The sequence below is a fragment of the Notolepis coatsorum genome (assembly GCF_963971535.1).
Source record: "Notolepis coatsorum genome assembly, chromosome: 8".
In the NCBI taxonomy this organism is placed as follows: Eukaryota; Metazoa; Chordata; class Actinopteri; order Aulopiformes; family Paralepididae; genus Notolepis; species Notolepis coatsorum.
In genome coordinates, this window is record NC_140172.1 from 130695449 (window position 1) to 130711817 (window position 16369).

The 16369-nt window shown below is 44.1% G+C and overlaps 1 protein-coding gene across 2 annotated transcripts; it reads right to left on the bottom strand.

The window, feature by feature from the left end:
* Positions 1-238: 238 nt before the first annotated feature.
* LOC311233119 (uncharacterized protein) lies at positions 239-15834 on the bottom strand. Of its 2 annotated transcripts, none has more exons than XM_084320008.1 (4): positions 15677-15834; positions 14882-15105; positions 4713-4840; positions 239-324 (listed from the first exon to the last, which is right to left on the bottom strand). In XM_084320008.1, the coding sequence occupies exons 2-4, from the start codon at positions 15095-15097 to the stop codon at positions 276-278; spliced, it is 393 nt and encodes a 130-aa protein (XP_084176134.1). In that variant the 5' UTR covers positions 15098-15105; positions 15677-15834; the 3' UTR covers positions 239-275. The 2 variants fall into 2 exon arrangements, with proteins under 2 accessions (XP_084176134.1, XP_084176133.1); XM_084320007.1 differs by having other exon boundaries at positions 14882-15112.
* Between the last annotated feature and the right edge of the window lie 535 nt (positions 15835-16369).

The window sequence follows — 16369 nt, forward strand, 5'->3', positions numbered from 1 at the left end:
TTACTGTGTTTATTTATTTTATAATGTTCTCGCCATGTGGCCCAGGTTTGTTATTGTAAATGAGAACTGGTTCTCAATTAATTTACCTGATTAAATAAAAATATTATATAATGCATTTAGCAATACAGGATAGAGGACGTACCTCTCCTTTGCGCTACTTAACAGGGGTTAAATGTCAATGTAGAAACCTGGCTTCAGTGTTGAGAGGAAAACATGGGGTTCAGTCGACCACAACACCAACCTCTTTATTGGCTCCCTCATCATCTTCCTCACTGTCACTGTTGTTGATGAAGCAGAGCTGTAGGTTTTTTGTGGTTGTAGAGTCTGGAGGAGAGTCAACGAGAGAGGGAGAGAAGTGGCATAATAATACATAATAGCAATGCAGTTATTGCTAACAATCCATTAATAGCAATACTTGTTCTAGTTATTATTACTAAATATGACTACAAAATTGAATGATTGAACAGGGCTAGGGATTTGGGATATACACGAGTAGTAGCCAGCAATTTTCCGTTTCACCAGAAGCAGTCTGCACCAGAGGTTAGGACCAACACACAACGTACTGTTTATTGTGCAGAGTTTTGCCGTGATGTGGGAGGACGCAGTAAATGACACACACACAGACACACACATGCACGCACGCACACACGAAAGGAAGAGAACCACAGACACCAACCTACTGTAACGGCTGAGGCTAAACAACTTAGCCGAGCTAAAACCCTGCGGAGGTCGGGTGCCAATTATTTGTTGCAACATTCACAAACAGTTTATGCAGGGAGATAGAGATCTATGGTCAGGGTTTACATCAGGACATAAGGACTTAAGGGACGACAGCCTCAGAAGCAGCTGAACAGAGCAGCTGGTGGTTCTGGCTGGAGAGAGGTGACACTAGCCGGGACTCACTTAGAATTAAAATAGGCAGTAGGCACCTTTCTTCTTGACCAAAGGCCTTTCTGTCATCTTCTACAAGTTACCAAAGACGTTTAAAAATAACTGGAGAGATGCGCCATGTGGCTCCCTCCTCCCTCTCTCTACGAGCTGAAACTACTGTTTGGGCTTGGGGGGGGGGGGGGGGGGGGGGGGGGGGGGGGGGGGAATAGGGAAACGAATGGGAGCTGGCCAACGCTTTAAAGTATAGGGATATGTGGCGGTGTTTGCAGGGCTATAACTATATTATATATTATAGCTATGGATACAATACTATGGCCCATTTGACATTGAGTATCTATCGTTCAATATGTGAAAAAGAAATGATTTTTTCATCCATACATTCCCGTTTTATACCGTGGTGAATATAAGTATGGTTTTAGGGTAATTCATGGGAGGCTGGCAATAGCCCACAACGAGTATTATACTAAATGCATTGGCATTCCGTCCCTACACACGCTACAATTAAAAAATCAAATGCATACGATAGGTATTATGTTCCATCGTTTTATTTTTGCTTTGATCATCACCAACGGAATACGTTACGGACATAATCCGCCATACATCATCCATCTGGATCATTTGACGCTCCTCAAGCTGATCGGGACAACCGCTCCCTTTGCTGACATGGAAAAGTCCGCCCGGACCGATATGATCGACGCACAGCCCAAGACACAGGCCGGAATCCACAGAGGCTTTGCTCACGTTTTCCGACGCAAAGCCGGCGCATCTCGCTCTCAAATGAATGAAATTAGGTTGCTCATGCGTAACATAGGCTTTGCGTCCGTGCAATTGGCGTATACTTAAATGAGGTAATATGGGCGGAAAATCTCCCCTTTCTATGTAAATGAGCCTCTAAACAGGTGATCATGGCAGCAGTAATTGTAGCAGACCGTGAAAGAATATAGAATATCTCGAACGACAATATCAAATCAAGATATTGAGCATCGTACTTATTTAAATATCGTTATATAACGTTGTGGGCTTTGGCTTAATGCTGTATAAACATAATCTAATAGCCACATGCAGAGATATATCGCTATAGTGGCTGTATACAGCGCGCACCTGCACGTATTGGGACGGAGAAGAGTTACCGTTATAGTTTGCGAGCCAGTCTCACCCACAAAAAGTGAGAGAGAGAGGAGAGGAGGGAGTTGTTTTTTGCTACAACGCTGTATGGTAACGTTGGTGTAGTGAATTACCAGTTAAAAGCGGTATCGTAATATCGCCAAAGCCAGGAGAAGTGCAGTGACATACTCCGAGGCCCCCTCTATCCAGCCACTACCCGACTGGTTGCATGTACATTTTATTAGCCCCAGTTTAATGTTACACATTAAATGTAATAATTCAACTCGGTACCCCTGTCCCCTCAAAGTTAATAAGAGTGTCCGCCATTTTGTGTACATTTAATATTGGTTAATATATCATTTAGTATTTGCCAAGCTCATTATTTAAATACAGTCAGGGTTGTGTAGCCCCTTAGCTACAGTCTGTTTGTTATTGCTCCCCTATAAGCGACCTTAGGTTTATGAAAGGCGCTATATAAAACAAAGTTATTATTATTATTATTATTATTATTATTATTATTATTATTATTATTATTATTATTATTATTATTATTATTATTATTATTATAATAAAATTAATAATTAATGAATAATAACCTTCACTAGAATATAATCTAATTATGAAATAAAATATAGGCCAGGGCTTTACAACTTAATAAAGAAATTGAATACAATTAAATGGGATATAAACGGAATATAGCCCAATATGATTATAATATTATTTCATTGTATATGGTACATTTAATTTAGTTCCTATCCCATTTAATATATATTCTTTATTAAGTTGTAAAGCCCTGGCCTATATCTGATTTCATTTAGATTATAGTGAAGGAGACGAGTTCTTATTAATTCATTATTAATAAAAATGTTATTTAATAATAATAATAATAACTTCAGAATAATAATAATCATGACATTGCATTACTGCGGACCAGCACCTATATCAGAAATAAATGTTTACTGTATTGATCATCATCTCAGAAGCAAGCATTTGAAATGTCAGTGCTATAGCCTTATTTCTTATTTTCTACGGCTTTATATTTCTCGAACAAGTTAGATACTGTTCATAACTCATAAGATCTATTTTCTTTAGTATTCCGTTCATTTTGTATTGTATTTCGTTTACTTCGTAATGTATAGAGGAGTGCAAAAGAATATAATCTTTATTGTCATTGACATTGTTGGTCCAACGAAATTGAGTTTAGAGCATCACCACATACAAACATACTGAATATAGCATGTATAAATAATAACATCAATAATATAATATCAATGTCCCAAGTGCAATAGTGCTAGTGCAAATGAATAGTATGACAGTCCAGTTGAGTTAACTCTTTCAGTGCCACTCACGAGATTTCTCTGTTTTTTTTATAGGTGGTTGCGTGCCACTCACGAGATTTCTCGGAATTATTATTATTATTATTTTTTTGCGATCTGAAAAATTATTGCATCACCCGAGCCTACCCGAGTATAGCCGAGCTGCGCCGGTGATCACTTTGGAAAAAAGCGCCCCCTGTCGTCTCCCAGATGACATAAGTGATTTTGGAATGGACTCAATGAAAATGAATGGGGAAAAAAATCCGGTACTCCACATTTTCCAGTTCACTGATCCAGCCGGGGTTACCACAGTTCATTCTGGAGCCTCAGAGCCCCGCGGATCATGGAGTTCTACAGTGTCGCGTTGGATCCATACACGTATCGATTTTTTCGAATGGTGATCAGAAATTGGAATATACCAGTTGGATACCATCTGATGTCAGGTAAGGACTCTATGTTATCAGTGGTAGGATAATCGGAGTAAGTTTGATGAAGTTATAAGCTGTTTTGTGAAATGTCTTCTTTCGGTTTCACTGTAAAAGTCTGTGAGGAAATCAACGGAGCGATTATCAGTGCGCGGCCGTAATGTGCTTGCGTGCACGTATAATAATGATCATCTAGCGTTTATTTGAAAACGATTAATAAAAAGGCTTTTCTAACTGCTCTGAAACGGAAACGACGCGATAAAAAAACAATCTGCCTTCACAGCACTGACTGGAAAATAGTCTTTGATAATGCGATGGGCAGATTAGACACATAGCCATAATTTAAAACATAGATTAGGCGATATTAACGTTAACATTGGCGCCGATGGTGGCATTCAAGCGGTAAAACGGAAAACCAGGCGTGGCACTGAAAGAGTTAATGGATGGAGTGATTTCTTGATTTCTAATTTCTTTTCTTTTTTTGGACAGCGCGCTAAACTTGACAGCACGCTATTTCGACACACATTTCTGCCAAGAGCGCTGTCAGCGGGGCAGAGTGCAAACTGCTCTCAAGCTACACACATTGGGCGTGTCTGCGCATGTTATCTCATCGAGCAATGTGCTTTGTGGATACCTCGCAGATGCAGGGCAGGCTCCGTGAATGCAATTTGCTTCGCTCGCAATCCATTCTCTGTGGATTCCGGCCACAGAGTTTCAAATGATGTGCAATACCGGCCGCATCCTACCAGGCGGCGGTATTGGACTTTTGCTATCTCAGACTCATTCCCTATGATAACACCAGGCTCCCTGGATGGATAATGAATGGAAATATTGAATAAAAGAAATAACGATGAAAACCCGACTTTTCTCGGGTTTGGCACTCAAGCGTCGGCGAGTTAACCCGAGATATCTCGGGTCTGGCCCCGAATGAGTTAAAAGTGCAAATAAATGGACAGTTTGTATTATTTGTCTTTACCGAGACGTGACGACGGTCAATCTGGTTCTACGCAGGTCCTCGTCGTCCCCCCAGTCCCCCGTCCTCGGCTGTCCTCCTCGCCTCTCCTCCATCCTCCCTGCCGGCATCAGCTTCATCCCACTTCCACTCTGGGGGAGAGAGCAAGCGGGGAGAGATCAGAAGAGAAGAGACAAGGGGAGGGAGGGCATCAGTTTTTATACATTTCTTACTTTATTTCAACAAGGGAGGCGTCAGAGGAAGAGAGAAATTAGGGGAGGGGTCAGAGGAAAAGAGTAATTAGGGGAGGGGTCAGAGGAAAAGAGTAATTAGGGGAGGGGTCAGAGGAAAAGAGTAATTAGGGGAGGGGTCAGAGGAAAAGAGTAATTAGGGGAGGGGTCAGAGGAAAAGAGTAATTAGGGGAGGGGTCAGAGGAAAAGAGTAATTAGGGGAGGGGTCAGAGGAAAAGAGTAATTAGGGGAGGGGTCAGAGGAAAAGAGTAATTAGGGGAGGGGTCAGAGGAAAAGAGTAATTAGGGGAGGGGTCAGAGGAAAAGAGTAATTGGGGGAGGGGTCAGAGGAAAAGAGTAATTGGGGGATGGGTCAGAGGAAAAGAGTAATTAGGGGAGGGGTCAGAGTAATTAGGGGCGGGGTAATTTTACGTCACAAAAGGGTAGTCTCATTACTACAACTTGGAAGCGCTTCAATTCGCTGGAAAACGCCCCCCCCCCCCCCCCCCCACGACCAAGATGTACATTTTTGTGACACTCCTATTTTTATGATGGACCGGTGTTACTATCCGTTTCTGAAAGACCCCGTGGAGCAAAGGGAACGCAGACGGTAGACAGCAGTGTTGTTTTCTGCCTACTCTGACACACTTCCGCATTCCTCGTTAACACCAAAAGAGGGCATATTGGGAGCCTATAAACAAATCCCACATCTCCCGCTTGTAATTACCACTAGGAGGCCGACGTCAATGGCTCTTCCCCCATTCGGCAGCTAGGATTTAACGGTGAATCCCATACGACGTGAAGGAGACGAGTTGTTCATTCAGCCCGGTTGTTATTATTACGACAACGTATTTATACACAGCTATAATCTACACAAACACGTTCTGTTCTCCCACGCTGTGGTTGTTAGATCCACTTCCCTTTTGGTTGTCTAGTTTTTCCTGGTTGCACACATGGATTTAACACATTCGGGGCCATTGGGCCCACGTCTAATCCCACTCTATGAGGCCAGCTTTTCATTACAAGTTTTCACTGTGCGTGAGGTTGTTTGTAGAGCTAAATCTAGATTTTATATTATTGCTATGTGTCCATTGTCATTGTCAATTGACAGTATAAACCTTTCCTTCAATATGCCATAAAGAAATAATTTTTTCATCAATACGTTCCCGTTTTATAGCGTCGTGAATATGAACTATATACCGCAATGGTCTGGGGTAATTCCTGCAAAGCTAGTTATAGGGCGCTAAGCTAATAACGTTAAATCGATTTGGCGTTTCGGCCCTACACAAGCTAGAGTTAAAAATCGAAATGCATATGATCCACCATGAATGCATGAAAGGCGGGGGCGGGGGAAGTCGTTTCTGATTATTGATTACCAATAACGGCATTCGTTATTGCAACATCATACGCTGACCGGGTGGATGGCTATGAGAACAAGGCCCGATCAGACTGAAATTGACGTCAAATCGCTCTTACCTGTGGCCGGTTGGATTCCAAAAAGAATTTCCCAGTTATTTGATCGCCATCTGGTAGATCGATATGTCCATTGGCTGATGCTATATTCATTTACTGCATACTGAATTCGGCGTCGCAAAAAGTATTCCAGGCGATCTGGTAAAGCCATAGCTTTTGGCTAACATAAAAGCTAACGGAGCAAAAAAAAAGTGACACCCGGTCTGCAACAGGGGAAACTGCATTATCGAGACAGCGCCAATACCAGGATCTAGCCAAAATACAGCTCTGTGACATTGAGTAGGATATTAAAATGGAATAAAAGCAAAACCGAGTTTACAACGTATATATACGTGGTTGGCCTTCAAAGGATAATAATAATAGATAAAATGTATATAGCGCCTTTCATAGAACCCAAGGTCGCTTCACATTCAGGACAAAAACTGATGGGGAAAAGCCTTGGTGAAGAGGTGAGTTTTTAGAGCAGTTTTGAAGGTGTCCAGGGTTGGGGCGTTGCGGATTTCGGGGGGGAGAGACGAGAGAGTTCCAGAGGGTAGGGGACGCAACACTGAAGGCTTTGTCCCCGAAAGTCCGTAACCTGGTGCGAGGGATGGAGAGGAGATGGATGGCGCCCAATCATGTATATATACGTGGTTGGCCGCGAATCGTTAACATGCAGGACTGTAGCGACAGAGCATGCATGTATGCAAACAGCAACGCAGTACTTTTACATCTATAGGAAGGTGAATTCCATGTCATACCCCATTCCATTTCACCATTGCAGACGTACACACAACATCCACACACTCACTTTAAACACATTTTTAACATTACACAATATTTGATCCATTTATTCTTACAAAATTGCACTACCTCTCTACCTCATTTTAGCAATTTATCTGCATTTCTTTTTTGTATATTGTATATTTTGTATACCGTTTGGTCCTTACTCTTTTACTTTTTTATTTACTGTATGATGCACAATATTAGGGTCATACAGAACCAAGCATTTCACTATAATGTATGTGTATGTAATGTGTATGTAACAAATAAAACAAACTTGAAAACATAGTATAGTTCATGCAAATTAAACTTAAATGTGTTTCCAGTGCCACTCTATTGTCCTGCCGGGACTCGTGTCCTTGTTTCGTGTAGCTATTCAGTATTTTGTCAGTATTACATCTAAACATAGATGTTAATTAATTAATAACAACCCTAGATATAATTGTCTCCGTTTTGTTTGAAACTACTTTCTTCTCACTCTACAACCTAAGCTAACTACAACACATTAGTGGTGATGTGACACATGTTGGGTCCTCGGCAGCCCAGCGGTGTTAAAGGAACACACCAACATTTGGGGAAATTAGCTTACCGTCTTCTCCAGAGAGAGACAATAAGATAGATACAGTTTCCTCTCTGTGCGTTCAGTAGAAAGCTATCTGGCTGCACGTTAGCCTAGCTTAGCACAATGAATGGAAGTGGACAGTGACGGGTAGCCTTTGGGAGAGGTGTTAGTTGGACAATGCCTAGGCTACCTGTCGATAGGAAACTATAAAAGAAGGAAGGGTCGGGCCGACTCGGGCGGCTGGGTGGCGCAGTGGTCTAAGCGCTCATCACCAACGCGAGAGACACCGGTATCGAATCTGGCTGTCAGCGTTGCCTCCGGCCGTCATACTGACTCAATTGGCAGTCAGCGGGAGGGAAGTCGATGGGTGGTAATCTTGTCGTTGTAAACAGCGACTCCTACAGGTCGGTCAGGGTGCCTGCATAGCAAGGACAGGAGATGGCAAGGGTAGTGTGAGCCTCCCACACGTTACACCTCGCCAATGAGAGTCCGCGCTGGCAGGTGAAAAGATGTGGCTGGCTGACTCTGCATGTATCGGAGGGGACATGCGATAGATTCTTCAACCTTCCCTACGACCGACCAGTGGGGGGCACATGCGAGCAACGATCAAGACAGGGGAGGGGGGAATTGGCAAGACTAAATTGGGATGGGAGAAAAAACAGAAAAAGGAGAAAAAGTGGATAAAATAAAAATAAAAAGGAAGGGTCACCACGTCACAAGACCAGCGTTCCATGCCCTGCTTGGTGCCAGTTCTATTGGTAAATGGTGCATTTATATAGAACTTTTATCCAAAGCGCTTTACAATTTTTGTTCCTCACATTTTACCCATTCACTCACACATTCACACACCGATGGCGGAGGCGACCATGCAAGGTGCCAACCTGCTCATCGGGAGCAATTAGGGGTTAAGTGTCTTGCTCAAGGACACAGCGACACACTGCCCGGGAGGAGCGGGAATCGAACCGGGAACCTTCCGACTACCAGACGACCGCTCTACCTCCTGAGCCACTGTCGCCCCCCATTGAAGCCTGTATTATATATATATCAAATATACCAGCTATCTGAGGAAATATACATCAATCAATATATCAAACGTTAGCTAGTTAACAATGCAACACATTGCTGATGATTCTGACCTCAGAGGTAATAACCTGTTTAAATGACGAGATGGCTGATCCCATTCAACTCAATCAGGACTTTAGCATGTCTATTTTGTCATGCCTATTTTATGACCTGTTTATTATGTCTATTTAATTATTTTGTATTAGTTTCACAATCAAAGCGGGCATGGCCACCCGCATTTCACTGTATGCCCTGGTATGTATGTGACAAATAAACCTCTTGAAATCTAAATCTTGAAATCAATGTCGACCAAACTGAATGTTTCCACACTTGGCACCAATGTGCGTTCGTTCATGTGCTACACAGTGACGTGATGACCCTTCCTTCTTTTATAGTTTCCTTGGGTGTGTTCAGTCTTTTCTGTTCTAAAAAATATATATATATCTAGTTGCCAAGAATAAGCAGCAGAGTTCAACTGGGCGCTCGGGTGAGTACAATGTTTTACAACGAAACAGTCATCAGCTGCTCGTGGGACGTGACAACTTTAACAAGACGACTGCAACCAGAGGTGGGATCCCAGGGATCCCAAGAAGGTATTGCAGGAAGGAGGATACATTGAAAGTTTTTTTTCTCACCGTGACACAGTCCGCTACATTATTTTAAGAAGAAGCCAACGTGTTTGGACCAGCTGGTCTTCATCGGGGCATGACAAAGGTGCTACGGGGTTCACCCTTTATTTATAACAGGCTCTCGTCATCACAGGTGCCCAGCAGATCATTCAACGTCCTCATTTAGACCTGGGTAATTCAGAGCGTCAAGACTGTGAATCCAAAATGTTTCTCGTTTGTTCAGTTTTCTTATCCTTATCCCCTCGTTGGTGGTCTAATATGTTCCAACCCTTCGATTTTCTACAGAGAATAATTCTTGATCATGAAAGCGCATTAAATTAAATAGGTGTCATGCACCTATTCTGGCTCTAGTACAAACTATTACATAGGGTAGTCCTGGTTGCAAGTTCTTATTTTAATTTATGCTCTGCAAGTCGGTCACGTTGGTGTCTTTTTGTATGACTCGCGTACAAAATACCATTCTCACAAGCGATTAATGACAAAGGTGGTACTAGTACAGTTCATGAAATTGTTCATCTTAAATGTTCTCTTGGTTTTAAAATAAATACACGTTTTGGTTTGTATGACAGTATCACTATGGGGACAACCACTCATACATCTGTACATACCAGTATTGTATACTTGTATGCCATGACAAATAAAACTCTTGACTATACCAGTAGGTCTTTTGAGCCTTCCTCTCTGGAGAGAGATAGCTGTGTACAAGTTTGTCCCGCAGGGTTGGAGCACATCTGTAAGAGACCAGGGGTTGTTCAGGGAAAGCTTAGGACTACCCTATTGCTTGACATTTTATGCGCTTTCATGATGAAAATGATTCTCTGTTGAAATCGAAGGGTTGGGACATATTAGAATAGAATAGAAGTACGTTATTGATCCAGAGGGAAATTCAGTCCACCAACAAGGGGTGGGGAGTCTGGGGACAGGATCAGAAAACTGAACCAACCAGAAACATTTTTTAATTCACCATCTCTTGAATACTCTGAACCACCCAGGTCTAAATGAGGACGTAGAATTCACATGTTTCCTATGAATATGCTCCAATTACCAATCGTAATTTCTAACTGCCCCCGATGTAGAAAACCTTCCCTTATATTCTTCTTGTATATACTTCTCTTTACTCTGTGTCATGTTGTGACTTTATCGATTTCTCAAACTTTCTTTGGGTTGATTGATTGATTGACCCGTGTAATGATGAAAGATGACGCCGCTACGTCCGGCTGCCTGTCTGTGCGCTCCGTCGAGACTGTGCATACTTTTGTTAATATTTATAGTTTTAAGAGTTTTGTCTGTACCAACAGTAGGTGCAATTAATGTGTATGACCGTCAGTCACTAATAGACATTGGATTACGGGAAACTTACCGACTGGATTACTCTCTGGATCAGCTCTCTGAACCGCAACAATGGCCCGTTGAGATCTTGAGGACATCAGGACCGGATCTCGCCCCCAGGGACAAAGGACCCAGACGGCGAGGAAAGAGAGCTGGAGTCCGTAACAGGCTGAGAACCAGGCGGCACAGGACACCACTACCCAGTATATTGCTAGCCAATGTACAATCAATAGACAATAAACTAGACGACATCCGAGCAAGGATTCAATTCCAGAGAGACGTTAGGGACTGTAACGTTCTCTGCTTCATCGAGACGTGGCTGGCGCCAGAAGTCCCAGACCACGCCATCCTACCGGCCGATCATTTCTTCATTCACCGCAAGGATAGAACAGCAGAATCCGGTAAACAACGTGGAGGAGGTATTGCCTTCATGTTGAACAAAAATTGGAGTGACCCAACTAATGTGAAGGAACTATCCAACCACTGCTCCCCAGAACTGGAATATATAACCATCAAGTGTCGTCCTTTCTTCCTCCCGAGGGAGTTAACGGCGATCGTCCTGGTCGGAGTGTATATTCCACCGCAAGCTGAAGCCAGCAACAAGGTTGCGCTCTCCAGACTACACGACGAGGTAAATAGAATCCAAGAGGCGAATGTTAACGCCGCCATTTTAGTTCTGGGAGATTTCAATAGCGCCAATCTGAGAAAGGTATTGCCCGACTTCTATCAGCATGTGACTTGCAACACCAGAGGCGGTAACATCCTAGATCACTGTTACACGCAATTTAAAGGTGGCTACAAGGCTCATTCTGATAGTGGCTTCGGTAAGTCAGATCACGCATCAATTTTTCTTACACCGAAGTACAGACAGAAAATTAAAAGTACTCCCGTAGTCTCGCGAGAGGTGCAGAAATGGGATGTGACGTCAGAGGATACGATCCGGTCAGTGTTTCACAACACAGACTGGAATGTGTTCCGCGACACAGATAACATTAATGCCTACACGGAGACAGTGCTGGACTATGTTTGTACTAGGGTGAAAGAAACAATCCCCACTACCAAAATGAAAGTTTACCCAAATCAAAAACCCTGGGTAGACAAATCCGTCCGTGAAGCTCTGAGAGAGCGCACCAAAGCATACAACGACGGCCTAGAGGCAGGCAACATGAATGACCACAAGGTGGCGCGATACAACGTAAGGAGGACTGTGTCAGAGGCCAAACGACGCTACAGGGATAAAATTGAACTCCAGTTTGAACAAGCTGACTCTAGAGCTATGTGGCAGGGGCTCAAAACGATGACAGACTACAAAGGCGCCTCCCTCAAACTGAACAGTGACATCTCCTTAGCAAATGACCTCAATACATTCTATGCGAGGTTTGATGCTGGTAATAACAACACCAGCTCACAAGCCTCGGCAATGGGGGGGGGGGGGTCGGCTGCTGATGGAGGCGCAGTGTTCAGGGTAACAGAGCATGAGGTGAGGCGGACCTTTAAAAAAGTGAATATCAGGAAGGCAGCAGGTCCAGACGGCATCCCCGGCCGCGTCCTAAAAGTCTGTGCCGACCAACTGGCCCCAGTATTCACTGACATATTTAACCTGTCCTTAGAACAGGCTGTCATCCCCACCTGCCTGAAGAAGTCCACTATTATCCCTGTACCCAAAAAATCCAAGCCTGCTTGCCTCAACGACTACCGCCCTGTAGCTCTCACCTCCATAGCCATGAAGTGCTTCGAGAAGCTAGTAAAGGGCTACATCTGCTCCTCCCTCCCCATCAACATGGACCCCCTGCAATTTGCATACCGCCCCAACAGGTCCACGGAGGACGCCATATCCCATGTGCTGCACACAGCAGCATCACACCTGGACAAGAGGCAGGGGAACTATGTGAGAATGCTATTCATCGACTACAGCTCGGCATTCAATACCATAGTCCCCTCCATACTCATAGCCAAGCTCAGGGACCTGGGCTTGGGCTATGACCTCTGCCAGTGGGTCTTGGACTTCCTGACTGGCAGACCCCAGGTGGTTAGAGCAGGCAACTGCACCTCCTCATCCATCACCCTCAACATAGGGGCCCCCCAGGGCTGTGTTCTGAGTCCCCTCCTCTACTCCCTGTACACACACGACTGTGTGGCTCAGCGGAGTAGCAATACAATCGTCAAATTTGCTGACGACACAGTGGTGGTGGGCCTGATCTCTGCCAACGACGAGAGGGCCTACCTGGAAGAGGTCAAGGTCCTGGCGGGATGGTGCCAGGAAAACAGCCTCTCCCTGAACGTCAGCAAAACAAAGGAGATGATTGTGGACTTCAGGAGGTCGGGGGTCAAGGACTACAGCCCCCTCAGCATCGACGGGGCACCGGTTGAGAGAGTCAACAGCTTTAAGTACCTCGGAGCCTACATATCCGAGGACTTGACATGGACCACACACATTAACAGTGTTGTGAAGAAGGCACGACAACGCCTCTACTTCCTCAGGCGCCTAAGGAAGTTCCAAGTCAGCCAGAAGATCCTTAAGAACTTCTACTCATGTACAATAGAGAGCATCTTGACCGGCAACATCACCTCCTGGTTTGGGAATAGCACTGCACAAGACCAAAGCAGACTACAAAGAGTGACACGTTCAGCCGAACGCACAATTGGAGGGGGGCTCCCCACCCTCCAGAACATTTACTACAAGCGTTGCAAGGGCAAGGCTAAGAGAATCATTAAAGACTCCAGTCACCCGAACAACTGCCTCTTTGAACTGCTGCCGTCAGGCAAGCGATACAGGAGTCTCAAGGCGAGCACAGAAAGACTCAGAAGAAGCTTCTATCCCCAGGCCATCAGGCTGCTAAACGAACAATGAATGAACACTACACAACAACAACCACCAAACGCACATAGCACACACATCCACACGCACACACTCACTTTAAACAAACACACTGTAGCACCCACTCCACACACTTATAGCACACACCCACTTTAAACAAACACACTGTAGCACCCACTCCCCACACTTTATATTTATGGATGAAGGATTGCACTACAACTCGTACACCTTACTGTAAATTGTACCTAAAATTGTACCTCATCCCATTTCTGCTTTGCACTAGATAGTACTGTACATTAGTACACTGCATAGTATTGTGTATTGTATATTATATGGTAACTCAGAACATTGTACATATGTCTATACCGAACACTGTGACCTCATTTTCTTCTTCTAAATTCATGCTATATTATGTTATTATGTTATTTGATACTATCTTGTCTAGCACAGTCTCTGGAGCGTAACAGTAAGAAGCATTTTGTATGAAAGTATTCTGTACTTCTGTATGACAACTATTAAAGAACTAATGCGATGGGATCGCCCTCTACTGGGCCGCCGTGACGACGATTCCTGTATAAATCAAGGGTGAACCTGTAGCTCCTTCGTTAAGCCAGGATGAAGACCAGCTGGTTGAAACACGTCAGCTTTGTTTTAAAATGATGTTGTCGTGTTACAATAATATAGGCTTTTTAATTTATCCTCCTTCCTGCAATACCATTTCTGAGTACCTGGGGTCCCACTTCTCCTTTTAGTTGCCTAGAAATTCTCCTCTAAACGGGAGGGAAAAGGATGGAGAATTCATAGCCATTTGTTAAGGCCGAAGCCACGCCGGGGCCGAACGCTCTGCTTCAGACGGAAGGAGATACTATAGGAGCACATACCCCAAACAGTTCTTCTATGACTCAGATCTATTAGAACAACAAGGGACACAGCACTGAGGCATGTTAAAAAGACGAGACCAACGTAGGAAGCTTGGCTCCGGAAACTGTTTATTGGAAGGTCGATACGTCACGACTTAACAACCGAATAGTGAAACAGTACAGCCTTCACTGCTGATAATTATCCTGTCTATTATTTATTTATTTCACCTTTAGTTTGTTAGTCATCAACAAATATTGAAATATTATCCCCTTTCTCCCTAAAAAGGGCCCTTCTCTCAACAATAGCAAGTTGGCTTTGCTTAGATTTCTTGACGTGTTGGGCCTACACACGGCTCTCGTGACAGATGTGAGACTTGAGATCATCTTGGAAACGGATCGCCTGCGCCGTGTCCCGCCAACAATATCAGTGGATCACTTGGGCCACCCAGTCATTTTTTCGAACCCTGACCTTTGCCCTCCGCTCAGCCTCCTGTTTCTCCAGCTCCGCTATCCGCAGACTCAGCTCCTCCCAGTGCATGATGGGGAGGTCCTGGTAGTCTATGGAGAACCCATCAGCTGCAGTCTGGCGATGAAGCTCTTTCTTCCCCTCCTCTTCCTCCACCGTGGGATGGTCATCACTCTCCTTCTCCTCAGACGTCTCCTTCTCCGTCGTCTCTCCCTCCATTCTCCCTTCTGTGAACTTGGAACACAGTGATGAGGGGAAACAAGGATGAAAAGCTGAGAAGCAATTCTGTGTTTTTTTTTGTTTATATATGCAAATTGATTACATTGTCCTAAACAGTTTTGAAAAACATGTTGGAAAGCTGTATATAGTTCAAGGGTAGCCTAATAGAAGCCTGGCAGGCGACTAAGTATTTGAAAACATTCAAAACTGTTTATAAGATAATTAAGAACACCCTAGGCCTAGGACCTATAGGCTAAATGAGGTGTAAGGGACAGTTTATCTGAAGTGTCAAGCCTGCTACTTAACGAACCAATCATATCAGTTATTAAGGCATTTACATAAATTAGCCTAATTGTAAACCCGTGCACGACTACATCTAGGTTACTATGCGACAATGTGGCGCACATCCTCGTTGCCCCGAGCACGCTCTTAAAGATCTGAACGATAACGAACCATCTGATTCTAAATAGAAGCAACTAAAAAACGAAACTATTTGATTTGTACGACACTCGACACACCAACAGCAGTTCGTTGTTTACAAGTAGAAGTTAGGCGGCGGGGCGGTGGTGTGTGACTCACCTACTCGTGTCCAAACATCCTTCTTTAGTTCCGTTATTATTATTTATGGTCTCCTTCCTACGAAACGTTGGGTTTATTATGTCCACATCGCCTTGATTAGTCTACTTATTAAAAAGTCGTATTAACTTCTTATTAAACTCTCCCCCCCTATAATAAGTCGAGGAGGGAACAAACCCCTTCTCTTTCCTCCAGCCCCCCCCCCCTTCTCTTTCCTCTCCAGCCCCCCCCCCCTCTGAGCCGTGTTCCCACTGTCTGTTAACCCTTTCACTGCCTGCCACACTACAGAAGGTTAACTCTTTACTTGCCGTCGGTAGTGTGTAAAGGGTTAACCTTCTGTAGTGTGGCAGTGAAAGGGTTAGCCTGCTGTTGTTGGCAGTGAAAGGGTTAACCTTCTGTGTGTTCTCACTTTTAACCTCTGCTTAATTCAGCTGCTCTCTGAGACCCGACTTTTCCCCACATGACACGAAGCCCCTCCTCCGTGTCCAGATTCTTCGAATGATTTACATTATTTACACATAGCAGCATGACGATGAGATCATGGATTATTGAAAAGTGCGCGGGTGTGATCTGGCGCTCCCAGGCAAATGCAAAAAAAGTTCGGACGGCCTGTATTGAAAGGGTTAAGAATGTAGTGCCGGGTGTCCGATTTCACAATTTTTGCAGATGACGACTCGAACCAGATGGGAGATGTCT